The sequence below is a fragment of the Macaca thibetana genome, chromosome 19 (assembly GCF_024542745.1).
Source record: "Macaca thibetana thibetana isolate TM-01 chromosome 19, ASM2454274v1, whole genome shotgun sequence".
In the NCBI taxonomy this organism is placed as follows: domain Eukaryota; kingdom Metazoa; phylum Chordata; class Mammalia; order Primates; family Cercopithecidae; genus Macaca; species Macaca thibetana.
This window is the reverse complement of record NC_065596.1, coordinates 2,696,068-2,715,173: the sequence shown is the minus strand read 5'-3', so window position 1 is coordinate 2,715,173 and position 19,106 is coordinate 2,696,068. Positions and strand designations below refer to the sequence as shown.

The 19,106-nt window shown below is 38.6% G+C and overlaps 1 protein-coding gene across 1 annotated transcript in view; it reads right to left on the bottom strand.

Annotated features, from left to right (window-relative positions):
• Window positions 1–4,015: 4,015 nt before the first annotated feature.
• Window positions 4,016–19,106, bottom strand: part of LOC126942187 (zinc finger protein 676-like) — a 40,119-nt gene continuing 25,028 nt past the window's right edge. Inside the window, 2 exon segments of the mRNA XM_050769484.1 lie at window positions 4,016–8,005; window positions 17,857–17,952. Of these exon segments, the coding sequence (XP_050625441.1) occupies window positions 5,202–8,005; window positions 17,857–17,952 (2,900 nt within the window). The 3' untranslated portion in view covers window positions 4,016–5,201.

The window sequence follows — 19,106 nt, the reverse complement described above, 5'->3', positions numbered from 1 at the left end:
TGTTCAGCTATGCCCTGCCCCCAGAGGTGGAGTCTAAAGAAGTAGGCAGGCCTCTTTGAGCTGCGGTGAACTCCACCCAGTTTGAGGTTCCCAATGGCTTTGTTTACCTACTCAAGCCTCAGCAATGGCAGACGCCCCTCCGCCAGCCTCACTGCTGCTTTGCAGTTCGATGTCAGAATGCTGTGCCAGCAGTGAGTGAGGCTCCACGGGCATGGGACTCTCTGAGCCAGGCATGGGATATAATCTCCTGGTGTGCCATTTGCTAAGACCATTGGAAAAGCACAGTATTAGGGTGGGAGTATCCCCATTTTCCAGGTACGGTCTGTCAGGGCTTCCCTTGGCTAGGAAAGGTATTACCCCAATGCCTTGAGCTTCCTGGGTGAGGCGATGCCCTGCCCTGCTTCAGCTCACGCTCTGTAGGCTACACCCAGTGTCCGACAAGCCCCAGTGAGATGAACCCAGTACCTCAGTTAAGAATGCAGAAATCACCCATTGTCTGAGTCACTCATGCTGGGAACTGTAGACTGGAGTTGATCCTACTTGGCCATCTTGGAACCTTTATCAACTAGTTATAAGTATTCTTAACTTACAACAATATAGTTGTTTGCATCAGTGAAACAAAAATCCATTTTCTATTTTTTTTTTTTTCTGGGACATAGTCTCACTCTGTCTGTGGTTGGCACGCAGTGGCATAATCTCAGCTCACTGCAACCTCTGTCTCTCAGATTCAAGTGATTCTCCTGCCTCAACTTCCTGAGTAGCTGAGACTACAGGCATGCACCACCATGGGCAGCTAATTTTTATATTTTTAGTAGAGATGGGGTTTCACCATGTTGGTTAGGATGATCTTGATCTCTTGACCTTGTGATCTGCCCACCTCAGCATACCAAAGTGCTGCAATTACAGGTATGAGCCACTGTGCCCAACTGAAAAATCCATTTTCTTCTGCAGTGAAACACAATAGAAAAATGCTAGTTCTTTTACCACAGCTTTAACTGGAAGGATGTGTTTTCCTTTAAGAAATCAAGTTTAAGTTGCAAAGCCAGTAACAGCCTCTTGGGAAAGCTGGTCTCATACCTTGTCTACACAGTCCTCATACAGAATTCCTGGCCTATGGTGAGTAAAAAAAACGTCACTTTGTAACAGAATCAGAAACAGTCTGCTCTTGGAGCCTCAGAAACACAGGAGTTTAACCAACTCACAGGTATTTAAGCGTACAAATCCATGGCTTGGCCCAGCTTTAAAAAGTCCTATCTAAGATTTCTTTCGGAACAGAGTTCCATCAAAGCCTATCAAAAAGGCCTATGGAGAGATAGTTATTCTTGCTGCACTATGGCCAAATAGGCTGAGCATAATACTAAAGTCTATTTTGCAAACAATTCAGACTCTTGTGAGTTGTTTTTAACAAAATCTTAAAAAAAAATTATGCTTTAAAACTTATCATACATTTCTCGTGAACTTCTAGTCTCATTCATTGTTTTAAAGTTTTTGATGACATTTTAAACTAACCCTGCTTATTCCTGAAAGCCAACCAGAAATCTCTGCCTGTGGCTCAGAAAAAAAAGAAAGGGATGGGTAATGTAAAAATCTAAATCAATACTCTAGTTCTAAGCAATTATTCTGTAAATCTGGCTGGGTGATGGTAATAAATAAGGTGCCAATAACTCACAAGTTTTTTTTTTTTTTTTTTTTTTTGAGACGGAGTCTCGCTCTGTCGCCCAGGCTGGAGTGCAGTGGCCGAATCTCAGCTCACTGCAAGCTCCACCTCCCGGGTTTACGCCATTCTCCTGCCTCGGCCTCCCGAGTAGCTGGGACTATAGGCGCCTGCCACCTCGCCCGGCTATTTTTTTGTATTTTTTAGTAGAGACGGGGTTTCACCATTTTAGCCAGGATGGTCTCGATCTCCTGACCTCGTGATCCGCCCGTCTCGGCCTCCCAAAGTGCTGGGATTACAGGCTTGAGCCACCGCGCCCGGCCCACAGGTTTCTTTTATCAGAAAGTAAGATCAAGGGAGCTAACCAAAGCCAAGTCTCATGCCCCCAAATCTTAGCAAACATAACTATAGCTACCAGTTATCGGGGTGTGTCAGCAGCCTCAACATTTTTAGACTTTTCCTACCCTCCTTATTTCATTTCATTGCATGTCCTCTACTAAACCAGATTGTTTATTTTTCCCTAAAAACTATCAAGCTCCAAGTGGTAATGCAAATGGAATGATGCATAAACACGTTTCTTTTGAGACACTTAAACCAGCCCTGGAAGAAATTCTAGCTGCTGTTTTCTACACAGCACCCCTCTCCAGCGAGGAATAGCCAAAAATATCAATGCCTATTCTCCCTAACAGAAGTTAGGGTCTCCACTCCTGAGAGGTGACTGAGAGGGATTAGCTAGCTAGCCTAAGGTAGACAGCGAGGGAAGGGTCCTCAGAGAGCCCCCAACCCATGAGTCAGTGCCTCATAACCACATACCTACCAACCTAGGCAAAATGGCACACACCTGAAATCCCAGTGACTCAGGAGGCTGAGGTATGAGAATTGCTTGAACCTTGGAGGTGGAGGTGGCAGTGAATTGAGATCACGCCATTGTGCTCCAGCCTGGGTGACAGAACGAGACTCAGTCTCAACAAACACACACACACAAAAACCTCATCTTTCATCAATATTTTAATAGTTTTATGTCTGAGTACTTAAGCCTCAAGGACAGGACCCTGGATGATGATAAGAGCATATTTAAATTCATAAAGTAAAAAATGACCATCGGAGTCTAATAAGTGATGAATACAGCAACATAATACTTCACAAAATCATTCCGGGTATGTTTGACAAACAAGAAGGTTGCACAGGACCTTCTTCTGCTACTCATGTGAAGTGTTCTTCTCTCTCACTTTAGTCTCAATTCCCAACCTTACAACTACCTCATACTCACATACACAGAATGAGAAAAATTAAGAAGGCCATGATTCACATTTTATTCTATTATGTCGTTTCCATATTGCTGTTATAATTGTGTTGAAGTGCACCCTCTTTCACCAGAACACTTTTGTGAATGTGAATACACTGACACTGGAGAAGACCAGCTCAGCACACTCACCTGAACGATCCCTTTGCTTTACAGGCATTAAAAATGCCTTCGAGGAGTGACAGTGACTGCGGATTGAGTAGAGTTATACATTGAAAAACATTTGTCAATTGTTTGAAGATTACATTGCACAGTCTACAACTTTTAAAATATAAAATGCATAGCATAAACACTGCAGAAGAAAATAGAATAAAAATGAGGGAGTTGACCACAAAAGACAGCCAAAGCTGTATTATAGCAATATAGAAAAATATATACCTACTGTCAGAAGAAGGTAACTTGAAGTATTTCAGAGATGTTCTCTAACAAACTAAAAATATTTTTAGTTTTAGATTCTGTAAAAAATATTTAAGCATTTTTAATTTTCCAAAAAATGTGAGTGCATACTTTGTCAACTTAGTTTTTCTGAACAATTTAAATATAATAGAGTAAAATAATGTATTTAAAATACCTTTTCTGCTAATAGAGCAGTTTAAAGATTAAAAAAGTAAAATTTTACAAAATTATATGCTGACCAATTTAATCAGAAGCTTCTTTCTTACAACTGTGAGAAATGACACAAAGATTCAACTTTTATGTTGGGCAGAAGAGAAAATGATTACTGGGGCTAGAAAATTGTTGTTTCACTAATCAATGTTGATTTTTATTGCTATAATGTCTCAGATCATGTTAATAATAAAGTAATGGCCTTGATCCAAAAATTTGTTTAAAAATTTATTGTTTCAATCAGCCAAAATATTAACGAAAAGAAGGCATAGAAATAAAGGCATTTAACAGTCAGAATTTATAGTATAAAATTAAAATGTGTCTAGAAATACAAAGAAAAAAAGAGATGTATAAATAAGAAAAGGAAAAAAAGTAGATTACTTACAATAGCTAAGGTATGAAATTAACCTAAGTGTCCATCAACAGTTGAATGAACTTTAAAAAGTGGTATATTTACACAATGGAATGCTCTTTATTCCTTAAAATGAAAGAAGTCTTAGAGGTGGGCTCAGCAGTCTGTATCTTAGTAAGCCTTGCAGGGACTCTGGTGCATGCTGAAGTTTGAGTATCACTGAAATGGATAGTGTCAATTTGATTGCTGGGTCACCATGTCTGAATGTTAAGAACATCTGGAGACAGACCAGTAAGTATATTGTAGCTCTTTCTCCAGCCATAACCAGAAAGTCTTTGCTTTCCCTTTGCCTTGCACCATGATTGTAAGTTTCTTGAAGCCTCTGCAGCTGTGTGAAACTAGAAAAAGATGCACACCCAAAAGCCTCATTACAGTTTTAAACACAGTTGTGGAAAAGAAAGCAACCCAACCTGGTGTGAAGATGAATGAATACCTTTATGATGATCTACTTCCAGTTAATAGTGATTCGAGAATTCTTAAGACAGCACTCAGCCACCAATGCCAATGAATAAGATTTTGCATCACAGTTGAAATCTGTTCACCACTCCTTTTGTAGATGTTCTGAATTGTGTACCAGAAGTCAAGCGTTATTGGGATCCCACCCCCAATATTTCAATGTAGCTTCTGTTTTCCCTAAGTGTCGGGCAGTCTGAGAAATAAAAAGAGTACAAAGAATTACAAAGAGTACAAAGAGAGGAATTTTGCAGCTGGGCCTCCAGGGGTGATGTCACATATTGATAGGACCGTGATGCCCACCTGAGCTGCAAAACAAAGATCATATGCTTCTGATGAAACAGGGCAAGGACAAAAGCAAAGATCACAAGGCAAAGGGCAAAAATTAGAATTACTGATTTTTATTTTCTGAAAGATCTATTGACAGTAATTGCACCCTTAATGCTTTTATTTAGTATGAACTCTCTGATGTTTAATAAGATGTGAGAAGATATTAGTGGCATTCAAAATTTTTTTTTTCCAGAGTTGCCCAGGCTAGTATAAATGCTTTCCTTTGCAATAAGGCATGAGCATTGGTTAAATGTTTTGCCACACTGTTTATTATAGCAGTTTTCTTCAGTATGAGTTATTTTACCTACAATCAAGTGTGACAGCCATTTAAAGGCTTTATCACATTCTTCACATTCCTAGGATTTCTCATCAGTATGATTTCTTTTATATTCTTTTATATTCAGAAAAGTCTTGAGGTGTTGCCAAAAGCATTGTCACATCTTTCAGGTTGTAGAGTCTGGTTTGTAGAGTCTGTTAAGAATTGAGGATCTATTAGAGGCTTTCCCACATTCTTCACACGTGTATGGTTTCTCTAGAGTGTAAGTTGTCTTATATGTAGTAAGCCTTAAGGACTGGTTAAAGGCTTTGCCACATTCCACACAATTGTAGGAATTCCCTCCAGTATGAATTACATGAATGTTTAGTAAGGATTGAGGAACAGTGAAAAGGCTAGCCACGTTTTTCACATTTGTAAGGTTTCTCTCCAGTATGAATTCTCCTGTGTTTAGTAAGGCTTGAGGATCAGTGGAAGGCTTTGCCACATTCTTCACATTCGTAGGGTTTCTAGTATGAATTACCTTGTGTTTAGTAAGGACTGAGAACTTACTAAAGGCTTTGCCACATTCTTCACATTTGTAGGGTTTCTCTCCAGTATGAATTACCTTATGTTTAGTAAGGATTGAGAACATACTAAACCCTTTGCCACATTCTTCAAATTTGTAGAGTTTCTCTCCAGTATAAATTTTCTTGTGATAACTAAGGTTTGAGGGCCACTTATAGGTTTTGCCACATTCTTCACATTTGTAGAGTTTCTCTCCATTATGAACTACCTTATGTTTAGTAAGGATTAAGAACATACTAAAGCCTTTGCCACATTCTTCACATTTGTAGTGTTTCTCTCCAGTATGAATTACCTTATGTTTAGTAAGGATTGAGAACATACTAAAGCCTTTGCCACATTCTTCACATTTGTAGGGTTTCTCTCCAGTATGAATTTTCTTATGATAACTAAGGGTTGAGAACCAGTTAAAGGCTTTGCCACATTCTTCACAATTGTAGGGTTTCTCTCAAGCATGAATTCTCTTGTGTTTACTAAGGCTTGAGGGCCAGCTGAAGGCTTTGCCACATTCTTCACATTTGTAGGGTTTCTCTCCAGTATGAATTTTCTTATGTTTAGTAAAGATTGAGAACGTACTAAAGCCTTTGCCACATTCTTCACATTTGTAGGGTTTCTCTCCAGTATGAATTACCTTATGTTTAGTAAGGATTGAGAACATACTAAAGCCTTTGCCACATTCTTCACATTTATAGGGTTTCTCTCCAGTATGAATTTTCTTATGATAACTAAGGGTTGAGGGCCAGTTATAGGCTTTGCCACATTCTTCGCATTTGTAGAGTTTCTCTCCAGTATGAATTTTCTTATGATAACTAAGGGTTGAGGGCCACTTATAGACTTTGCCACATTCTTCACATTTGTAGAGTTTCTCTCCAGTATGAATTACCTTATGGTTACCAAAGACTGAGAAAGAGCTGAAGACTTTACCACATTCTTCACATTTGTAGGGTTTCTCTCCAGTATGAATTTTCTTATGTTTAGTAAAGATTGAGAACGTATTAAAGTCTTTGCCACATTCTTCACATTTATAGGGTTTCTCTCCAGTATGAATTACCTTATGGTTACTAAAGACTGAGAAACAGCCGAAGGCTTTACCACATTCTTCACATTTGTAAGATTTCTCTGCAGAGTGAATTTTCTTATGAAAACTAAGGGTTGAGGACCACTTACAGGCTTTGCCACATTCTTCACATTTGTAAGGTTTCTCTCCAGTATGAATTTTCTTATGATAACTAAGGGTTGAGGGCCACTTATAGGCTTTGCCACATTCTTCACATTTATAGGGCTTCTCTCCAGTATGAATTTTCTTATGATAACTAAGGGTTGAGCGCCACTTATAGGCTTTCCCACATACTTCACATTTGTAGAGTTTCTCTCCAGTATGAATTACCCTATGTGTAGTAAGGATTGAGAACATACTAAAGCCTTTGCCACATTCTTCACATTTGTAGGGTTTCTCTCCAGTATGAATTTTCTTGTGACAACAAAGGGTTGAGAACCACTTAAAGGCTTCGCCACATTCTTCACATTTATAGGGTTTCTCTCCATCATGAATTCTCTTGTGTTTAGTAAGGTTTGAGGACCAGCTGAAGGCTTTGCCACATTCTTCACATTTGTAAGGTTTCTCTCCAGTATGAAGTACCTTATGTTTAGTAAGGCTTGAGAACACACTAAAGCTTTTGCCACATTCTTCACATTTGTAGGGTTTCTCTCCAGTATGAATTTTCTTATGATAACTAAGGGTTGAGCGACACTTAAAGGTTTTGCCACATTTTTCACATTTGTAGGGTTTCTCTCCAGCATGAATTCTCTTGTGCTTAGAAAGGTTTGAGGACCAGCTGAAGACTTTGCCATGTTCTTTATATTTGTAGAGTTTCTCTCTGGTATGAATTACCTTGTGTTTACTAAGGACTGAGAACTTACTAAAGGCTTTGCCACATTCTTTACATTTGTAGGATTTCTTTCCAGTATGAATTCTCTTATAATAAGTAAGTGTTGAGGACCAGTTAAAGGCTTTGCCATCTTCTTCACATTTGTAGGAATTCTCTCTAGTACAAATTCTTTTATGGTGAGATAGGTGTGAAAGCATGCAAAATGATCTGACATATTCTTTACATTTCAAAAGTTTCTTTCCAGTATGTCTTGTCTTATGTCTGTTTGAATTTGAACGTTTATTAAAGACGTTTGCATATTTGCCACATTGAAATACTTTGCTCTGTGTAGTTGTCAAACTCTGGTTAAGCCGATTATAACCTTTTTTGTGCACCTTACACTCATCCACATTGGTACAATCAATTTTTAACTGTAAATTCTCACGTCCACATTTTTCATATTTTCTCAATATCACTTTTTGGAGAGAATCTTCTATGCCCTGCTCTGGACAAAGGTCTTGAGCAAAATGAGAACATATAACTGAAAAGAAATAAAAACAACAAATTAGTCCACTTATTAGACTCAGATAAATATAGTTTCCAAATCTAACCTATAAATTATTCAAACTACATAAGCAAGATGACATTGCAAATGACACAGGCCCTAATTCTTCACAGACATATAAATGTAATGAAAACATACAGACCAAAATACGTATGAGGATAATTTATACATGAGTTAAGTGTGTGCAGTGCCTGAATTAAGCCCAATGCAAAGAGCCACATAGAAAAAAGAAAAGTTTGTTAAATTTACCCAATACAACTCTTTCTGCTCCTCAATATTACCTAGTCCCTTCAGAAGTAAATTGTCAACTTGTTTGTTTGTTTGTTTGTTTAAGGAAAGTAAAATATTGGCATATACGATTTAATTTCTGTCTTCCACGGTCCTTACCACACACTGGTTTCTGTCTCCCACGACAAAAAGTGCTGACAGATATGGTGATATACTTTGAAATGACACTTTTGAGTCTGCTGAGACCAAAGGTAAATGCACTGCAGCAGAGCACTGCAGTGCTGCAGAGAGAGAACAGGTGTACCAAGTGATTACTTTTCAGAAGAAACATAAATAATCTCTCTTAACTAAAACTAAACACAAAATTTCAGACAAGACAAATCTGAAGACGTTTGAGAGACCCACATAATCTCTAGCCAAGATCATTATTTTCTGACTCAGGACAAAGCTACATTATAAACTTTGTGACAGGTAGCCTTTTTAAATGTCCAAATCTCAAAGATTACAATCTATACAAAATAGGGCAATATAATCTCATCAAAAATATTATAAAATTTTCATAAAGAAACCATTAAAATGTATACACTAATTTTAAAAACTGAATAACATTTGGTGAGTGAAATAGGAAAACAAAAGAGTATAGAAAATCAGAAAATGAGGATAAGAACAAAAATAACCAGTGAATTGTCAATAAAAGATTTGCAGGCCAGAAGAGAACTGCATGATATAGTCAAAGTCCTAAAAAAAAAAAAAAAAAAGAAAAAAAAATAGCAAACAAGTGAGAATAATACCATCAGCAAATCTGTCCTGTCTAATAGGAAAAAACAAACAAAAGAAAGAAACTTTCATAATAACTAAATTCTTAAGAAGTATATTGGGACTGCATATGTCTTCCATAGGAAACATGCCGAAAGCAGTTCTTACCACTGAAAATAACATAATGCAAGAAAACAACATCTAATCATATAAAAATACATTATTTTCTAGAAAAGATATGCACATACAAAAAATTGAATTTCTAGCATTATTCTAATGGTGCAGAAAACATTTTTAATTATTCTCTAATATTTGAGAGATAAAAGCATAGGAATTATTATAAACATCTGTTAATGAATATACAACATAAATAGATAAACTTAGCAACATCAGTGACAAATTTAAGGGCAGACATAATCAGGAAGAATTTTTTATGCAACCAAAGTTAATTTTTCACCTGATTAAAATATGTTGTTGTATTTTTAGAGGTTTTATGTAATCCCCAAGATACCACACACATAAAAACTATATACATATACAAAAGAAAAATAAGAAAGTGAAAGCATATCAATACAAAAATCAGAAAGAAACAAAGGAAGACAGAGAGAGAAAATGAGGGACAACATGCAAGAATCAAATAGAATAGGTAATAAAATAAAAGTAACGCCTTCACTTTCCAAAATGTATTTAAATATATGGAAAATTAACTTTCAAATCAACAGATTTTTTATAGATTTATTAACATTTTTTCTTTTGAGACAAAGTTTTACTCTTGTCGCCCGGGCTGGAGTGCAATGAGACTATCTCAGCTCACTGTAACCTCTGCCTTTCAGGTTCAAGAAATTCTCCTGTCTCAGATTCCCAAGTAGCTGGGATTACCAAAGTCCACCAACACGCCCAGCTAATTTTTGTATTTTTAGTAGAGATGGGGTTTCACAATGTTGGCCAGGGTGGTCTGGAACCCCTGACCTCAGGTGATCCACCCACCTTGGCCTCCTGAAGTGCTAGGATTACAGGCATGAGTCACTGTGCATGGCCTATTAAATATTTTAAATATCAAGAACCAACTTGCCTTTCTACAAGGATCAGTTGAAATCTAATATTAAAAAGGCTCAAAGTAGCAAGATGGAAGTAGACATTTCATGCAAATATTAATCAAATGAGAGTAGAATAAGTCAAAATAATATTACACAAGCTAAATTTTTAGTCAAGGACTCATATTTTATAAAATGCACTTGACAGTGAAACTCCAAAGAGACAAAGAAAGATATTAAAAATAATAGATTAAGTGGGAACCTGTGAAAACTTTGAATACGTGTGTGTGTGTGTGTGTGTGTGTGCGTCACACAGGATTACAAATATATAAATCAAATACTGACAGAATAGAAGAAACACAAGGAGAGCAATATAATTATAGTAGGATATTATTATACCACACTTTCTGTAATAAAAATCAAAATAGAGGAGGCTGGCAAGATGGCCGAATAGGAACAGCTCTGGTCTGCAGCTCCCAGGGTGATCGACACAGAAGGTGGGTGATTTCTGCATTTCCAACTGAGGTAGCCGGTTCATCCCAGTAGGACTGGTTGAACAGTGGGTGCAGCTCACTGAGTAGGAGCCAAAGCAGCGTGGGACATTGCCTCACCGGGAAGTGCAAGGGGTTGGGGAACTCCCTCTCCTAGCCAAGGGAAGGGTTTAGGGACTGCACCATGAAGCACAGTGCTCTCCAGCACAGATACTGTGCTTTTCCTGTGGTCTTCATAAGCTGCAGACCAGGAGATTCCCTCCGGTGCCTATGACACCAGGTCCCTGGGTTTCGAGCACAAAACTTGAAAGCACAAAGACTGAACTGGGTGGAGCCTACCGCAGTTCAGCAAGATCAGACTGTATCTCAAGATTCCTCCTCTTTGGGCAGGGCATCTCTGAAAAAAGAGGCAGCAGCCACAGTCAGGGGAATATAGATAAAACACCCCTCTCCCTGGGACAGAGCACCTGGGGTAAGGGACAGCTGTGAGTGCAGCTTTAGCAGACTTAAACATCCCTGCTGGACAACTCTGAAGAGAGAAGTGGATCTATCAGCACAGCATTCGAGCTCTGCTAAGGGTCAGACTGCCACCTCAAGTCTCCTGATGCTCTGCTAAGGGTCAGACTGCCACCTCAAGTCTCCTGATTGAGACTCCTGATTGCCACCCGTGTCTCCTGATTGAGAGACACCTCCCAGTAGAAGCTGATAGACACCTCGTACAGGAGAGCTCTAGCTGGCCTTTGGCGGGTGGCTTCTGGGACAAAGCTTCCAGAGGAAGGAACAGGCAGCAATCTTTGCTGTTCTGCAGCCTCCACTGGTGATACCCAGGCAACCAGGGTCTGGAGTGGGCCTCCAGCAAGCTCCAGCAGATCTGCAGCAGAGGGTCCTGACTGTTAAAAGGAAAACAAACAAACAGAAAGGAATAGAAGCAACATGTACAAAAAGGATGTTTACTCAGAGACCCCATCCGAACGTCATCAACATCAAAGACCAAAGGTAGATAAATCCATAAAGATGGGGAGAAGTCAGCGCAAAAAGGCTGAAAATTCCAAAAACCAGAATGCCTGTTCTCCTCCAAAGGATCACAACTCATCACCAGTAAAAAAACAAAACTGAATGGAAAATAAGTCTGATGAATTGACAAACTCAAATTTGACAAATTTCAGAGGTGGGTAATAACAAACTTCTCCAAGCTAAAGGAGCATGTTCTAACCCAATGCCAGGAAGCCAAGAACCTTGAAAAAAAGGTTAGATCGATTGCTAATGAGAATAACCACTTCAGAGAAGAACATAAATGCCTGATGGAGATGAAAAACATAGCATGAGAACTTCATGAAGCATGCGCAAATATCAACAGCTGAATTGATAAAGTGGAAGAAAGGATATCACAGATTGAAGATCAATTTAATGAAATAAAGCAAGAAGACAAGATTAGAGAAAAAAAAGAATAAAAAGAAATAAACAAAGCCTCCAAGAAATATGGGACTATGTAAAAAAAGACCAAATCTATGTTTGATTGGAGTACCTGAAAGTGACAGGGAGAATGGAACCAAGTTGGAAAACACTCTTTAGGATATCATCTAGGAGAATATCCCCAACCTAGCGAGACAGGCCAACATTCAAATTCAGAAAATACAGAGACCACCACAAAGATACTCCTCAAGAAGAGCAACCCCAAGACACAGAATCGTCAGATACACCAAGGTTGAAGTGAAAAGAAAACGGTAGAGGGCAGCCTGAAAGAAAGTCTGGGTTACCCATCAAAGTAAGCCCATCAGACTAACAATGGATCTCTCTACAGAAACCCTACAAGCCAGAACAGAGTGGGGCCAATACTCAACATTCTTAAAGGAAGGAATTTTCAACCCAGAATTTCATATCCAGCCAAACTAAGCTTCATAAGTAAAGGAGAAAATCCTTTACAGACAAGCAAATGTTGAGAGATTTTGTCACCACCGGGCCTGCCTTACAAGAGCTCATGAAGGAAGCACTGAACATAAAAAGGAAAGACTGGTACCAGCCACTGCAAAAACATACCAAATTGTAAAGACAATTAACACTATGAAGAAACCGCATTAACTAATGGGCAAAATAACCAGCTAGCATCATAATGACAGGATCAAATTCACACATAACAATATTAACCTTAAATGTAAACATGCTAAATGCCCCAATTAAAAGACACAGAATGGCAAATTGAATAAAGAGTCAAGATCCATCGCAGTGATGTATTCAGGAGATCCATCTCACGTGAAGAGACACACAGAAGGCTCAGAATAAAGGGATGAAGATCTACCAAACAAATGAAAACAAACAAAAAAAGCAGGGGTTGCAAATCTACTCTCTGATAAAACCAGACTTTAAACCAGCAAAGATCAAAAGAGACAAAGAAGGTCATTACATAATGGTAAAGGGATAAATTCAACCAGAAGAGCTAACTATCCTAAATATATATGCACCCAATACAGGAGCATCCAGATTCACAGAGTTAAGTCCTTAGAGACCTACAAAGAGACTGAGATTTCCATATAATAACGGGAGATTTTAATACCCTGCTGTTAGATCAATGTGACAGAAGGTTAACAAGGATATCCAGGACTTGAACTCAGCTCTGCACCAAGCAGACCCAATAGACATCTACAGAACTCTCCACCCCAAATCTACAGAATATACATTCTTCTCAGCACCACATCTAAAATCACTCCTCAGAAAACGGAAGAGAACAGAAATTACTACAAACTGTCTCTCGGACCACAGTGCAATCAAATTAGAACTCAGGATTAAGAAACTCACTCAAAACTGCACAACTTACATGGAAACTGAACTACCTGCTCCTGAATGACTACTGGGTAAATAACAAAATGAAGGCAGAAATAAGATCAAGTCAGCTTCATCCCTGGGATGCAAGACTAGTTCAATATATATAAAACAATTAACATAATCAATCACATAAACAGAACCAGTGACAAAAACCACATGATTATCTCAAAAGATGCAGAAAAGGTCTTCAACAAAATTCAACAGTCTTCATGCTAAAAACTCACAATAAACTAGATATAGATGGAACGTATCTCAAAATAATAAGAGCTATTTATGACAACCCCCACAGACAATATCATACTGAGTGGGCAAAAACTGGAAGCATTCCCTTTGAAAACTGGCACAAGACAGGGATGCCCTCTCTCACCACTCCTATTCAACACATTACTGGAGGTTCTGGTGACGGCAATCAGGCAAGAAAAAGAAATAAAGGATATTCAAATACGAAAAGAGGAAGTCAAATTGTCTCTATTTGCAGATGACATGATCGTATATTTAGAAAACACCATTGTCTCAGCCCAAAATCTCCCTAAGTGGATAAGCAACTTCAGCAAAGTCTCAGAATACAAAATCGATGTGCAAAAATCATAAGCATTCCTATATCCTATACATCAATAATAGAGAGTCAAATCATGAGTGAACTCCCATTCATAATTGCTACAAAGAGAGTAAAATACCTAGCAATACAACTTACAAGGGATGTGAAGGACCTCTTCAAGAACTGCAAACCACTGCTCAAGAAAATAAGAGAGGACACAAAAAATGTAAGAACATTCCATGGCCAGGCGCAGTGGCTCATGCCTCTAATCCCAGAACTTTGGGAGGCCGAGACGGGCAGATCACAAGGTCAGGAGATCGAGATCATCCTGGCTAACACTGTGAAACCCCGTGTCTACTAAAAATACAGAAAATTAGCTGGGCATGGTGGCGGGTGCCTGTAGTCCCAGCTACTCGGGAGGCTGAGGCAGGAAAATGGTGTGAACCTGTCAGGCAGAACTTGCAGTGAGCTGAGATCGAGCCACTGCACTTCAGCCTAGGCAACAGAGTGAGACTTCATCTCAAAAAACAAACAAACAAACAAACAAAAAACAGAAAACAAAATGCAAGAACATTCCATACTCATGCATAGAAATAATCAATATCATGAAAATGGCCATACTGCCCAAAGTAATTTATAGATTCAGTGCTATCCCCATCAATCTCCCATTGACTTTCTTCACAGAATTAGAAAAAACAGCTTTAAATTTCATATGGAACGAAAAAAAAGCTCATATAGCCAAGACAATCCTAAGTAAAAAGAACAAAGCTGGAGGCATCATGCTACCTGACTTCAAACTATACTACAAGGCTATAGTAACCAAAATAGTATGGTACTGGTATCAAAACAGAAATATAGACCAATGGAACAAAGAGGCCTCAGAAATAACACCACTCATCTACAACCACCTGATCTTTGACAAAGATGACAAAAACAAGCAATGGGGAAAGGATTCCCTATTTAATAAAAGGTGTTGAAAAAAATGGCTAGCCATATGCGGAAAACTGAAACTGGTCCCCTTCCTTACACCTTATACAAAAATTAACTCAAGATGAATGAAAGACTTAAATGTAACACCCCAAACCATAAAAACCCTAGAAGAAAACCTAGACAGTACTATTCAGGACACAGGCATGGACAAAGACTTCATGACTAAAACACCAAAAACAATGGCAACAAAAGCCAAAATTGACAAATGGAACCTAATTAACTAAAGAGCTTCTGCACAGCAAAGGAAACTATCATCAGAGTGAACAGGCAACCTACGGAATGGGAGAAAAATTATGCAATCTATCCATCTGACAAAGGGCTAATATCCAGGATCTACAAAGAACTTAAACAAATTTACAAGAAAAAAAAAAAAAACCACCCCACCAAAAAGTGGGCAAAAAGGATCTAGAACTAGAAATACCGTTTGACCCAGCAATCCCATTACTGAGTATATACTCAAAAGATTATAAATCATTCTACTATAAAGGCACATGAACTCGTATGTTTTTTGCAGCACTATTCACAATAGAAAAGACTTGGAACCAACCCAAATGACCATCAGTAATATACTGGATAAAGAAAATGTGGCACATATACACCATGGAATACTATGCAGCCATAAAAAAAAAAATGAGTTCATGTCCTTTGCAGGGACATCGATGAAGCTGGAAACCATCATTCTCAGCAAACTAACACAAGAACAGAAACTGAAACACAGCATGTTCTCACTCATAAGTGGAAGTGGAACAATGAAAACACAGGGACACAGGAAGCGGAACATCACACGGGGTCCTGTCAGGGGGTGGGGGACTAGGGGAGGGATAACATTAGGAGAAATACCTAATGTAGATAATGAGTTGATGGGTGCAGCAAACCCCCATGGCACGTGTATACCTATGTAAGAAACCTGCACGTTCTGCACATGTACCCCAGAATTTAAATTATAATAAAAAATCATGGCATAAACCCAGGAGGCGGAGCTTGCAGTGAGCTGAGATCCGGCCACTGCACCCCAGCCTGGGTGACAGAGCAAGACTCCGTCTTAAAAAAAAAAAAAAAAAAAAAAAAATCAAAACAGAATATCAATAAGGAAACAGACTAATTAAAAGTGGTATAAAACAACTATTTCTGACAGAGGTATAAAGAACACTCGTACACACCTTTCTCAATAGTTCATACAATATATTTCTTGATAGACCATCTCTTAGGCCAAACAAGAAGTCTCACCAAATTTTTTAAAACTGAAATTTTATGAATTATTTTCTATGACTAAACTCGAATGTGAGTATACAACAACAACAACAACAACAACAACAAAACCTGAAAAACAAACAAATGATCAAAAAAAACCCAAATATGCCAGGCACGGTGGCTCATGCCTGTAATCCCAGCACCTTGGAAGGCCAAGGCAGGCAAATCACAAGGTCAGGAGATCAAGACCATTCTGGCCAACACAGTAAAACCCTGTCTCTACCAAAATACAAAAAACAAGCGAGGCTTGGTGGCACACACCTGCAGTCCGAGCTACTTGGGAGGCTTAGGCAGGGAAATCGCTTGAACCCAAGAGGTGGAGGTTGCAATGAGCTGAGATCATGCCACTGCACTGCAGCCTGGTGGTAGAGCAAGACTCCATCTCAAAAAAAACAAAAATAAGGGCCGGGCGCGGTGGCTCAAGCCTGTAATCCCAGCACTTTGGGAGGCCGAGACGGGCGGATCACGAGGTCAGGAGATCGAGACCATCCTGGCTAACACGGTGAAACCCCGTCTCTACTAAAAAAATACAAAAACCTAGCTGGGCGAGGTGGCAGGCGCCTGTAGTCCCAGCTACTCGGGAGGCTGAGGCAGGAGAATGGCGTAAACCCGGGAGGCGGAGCTTGCAGTGAGCTGAGATCCAGCCACTGCACTCCAGCCTGGGTGACAGAGCGAGACACTGTCTCAAAACAAACAAACAAACAAATATATACATATATATATGAATTTAACAAAACACTCGAGCATGCTCTTAAGCAAAGGTTGTAATGTTAATATTGTAAAGAGGTTCAAACTGCTCAATATATTCTACAAATTTAATGAAATGTTTTTCAAATTTCTCATTGCATTTTTGAAAAAATAGAAACAGCACCCTAATACACTTAAACTATCTGATAAAAGAGGAAGAAAACAATCTTATTTACAATAGCACTAAAATAATAAATATCTGAGAACAAATTTAACTGAGGAGCTGAAAAAGTTTTCAAGTGAAATATTTATCAATGAAAAATAATGAGAACACAAACAAATTTAAATATATTTTATGTCTATCAATTCAAAGAATAAACGTTAAAATGCCATATTATCCAAAATGATCTCCAGATTCAATGAACTCTCTATCAATATTACAGTTTTTTTTTCACAGTAATAAAAAATACAATCATAAAATTTACATGAAACTACAAGAAAGTGAATAGGCAAAGCAATCTTGAAGAAAAAGAAAAAAGCAGGACATCATACTTTATACTTTCAAACTATATTTCAAGACTATAGTAATAAAAACAGGAGAAATGTGCAGAAAAATGAGCCAAAAAAACCCAATGATACAGAAACCACTAGTCTCACATTTCAGAGATGATGGAAAAAGAGAATGTAAAAGATAGTTTAACATGAAGTATCTTAAAATTATGCAGATATCTGTGTGTCCACAAACACAAACAAACAAAAGTCAGATTGTATACTCTCTTGTACGCCATGAACAGTACTTTGGCTGTCACTGTAAACTTGAAGATTACTGAAGGGAAAGAATTCTTAGAAATTTTGAAAGCATAAGACAGAAGATGCCCCTGTGTGAGAGAAAATTTAAAAAATAAAAATAAAAATTAGGCTTTCCAGAAACTATTTATTTGGAACACAGCTTCCGTATCACTTTAAGGACTGGCTTTCTCCTTGACCTTGGACCTCTCATGCATGTCATCTATTGTATTCATTCTCACCTACCTGGGGGTTCTTCCACCATCTCATATCTCTTCACATTCCAGGGCTCTTTTCCTTGCTCCAGAAAAATGATCAGGTCTGGCTTAAAGGCAGCAATACCTGTTTTATTAAAAATGAACAACATGTATCTTGCTCATATTCTCCAATTACCAACTTGGTAATGTGCTCAGTAAAGAGGATGTAATAGAATATTCTAATACATTTATCCCAAAATACTAAACTATAAAACGTTGGGAAAAAGGTTTATGGGGTGCCTGTATAAACTGGCCACAAAAATATGGGACAATGAGTTGTGGAAAGACACAGGAGGTCTCTGAGGAAAGCCTCCTTACTACCGTCACGTTCCCATGACCACAGCGTGACCTGCTCTCTTATTTATAAACACCGTGCTCAAGGAGAAAGATACTCCTTTGAAGCATTGGAATGTGGCCAGATATGCTGGCTCCCAGTTAGGCCCACTCCCCACAGCTGCTCTCTGATAAGTTAAAGAATAAATCAGTAGTTAAGTTTATGCTGCTTCAGCACAAAGAAAATTTACCCAGACTACCACTACTCTAGGTGTATGACACACCACCTCCCTTTCACCGTTTCACCCCTGAACATCTGCTTCTTAGATCTAAGTGACTGTACTCCATAAATAGTGTGGAGTCCAGAACTTGATGCCTTTTGCAGCCTCCAAAAGTGCAACTGGCCTCCTGGCACCCCACCCTTCATGCACTCTTAACCTGACTCTTCTCATTTCTTCATCGCCACTGGACTTCATGTACCCTACAGGTGGTGTTGAAGCTGGTCCCCAACAGTAACAGAAATTTCTAAATATTTAGAAAATACTCTAATTTTGCAGGTTCTTAATTTTATCACCTGGTACTACTGAATTAAAACTTGGGGGTTGCCAGTTAACATTTGAAATTACCATTAATCTAAAGTGAAGGACACAGATCAGCTCAAAAATGTGGTAAGTTCAGGTCAAGATGAAACATCTTGAAATTTTTTTTCTATATGGAAAAATCCCCATGATTTTCTTGAAAACAGAAATCTGTAAGCATAAATTATCAAAAAGAAATTATACAAAAAAGAAATGGTATTGGGAGCTGAAAGCCGGAGGGTTGTGACCCACTCAGCATTCCACTGGAGGCTATATGATCAAACAGTAAACTGTTTATCATGAATGCAAAATGTGGGCAAACTCGCTTCTGCTCCTGCCACCAGAAGGTACACTGAGGGCAGTCACTCCCTGGTGCCATGCTTCTTGA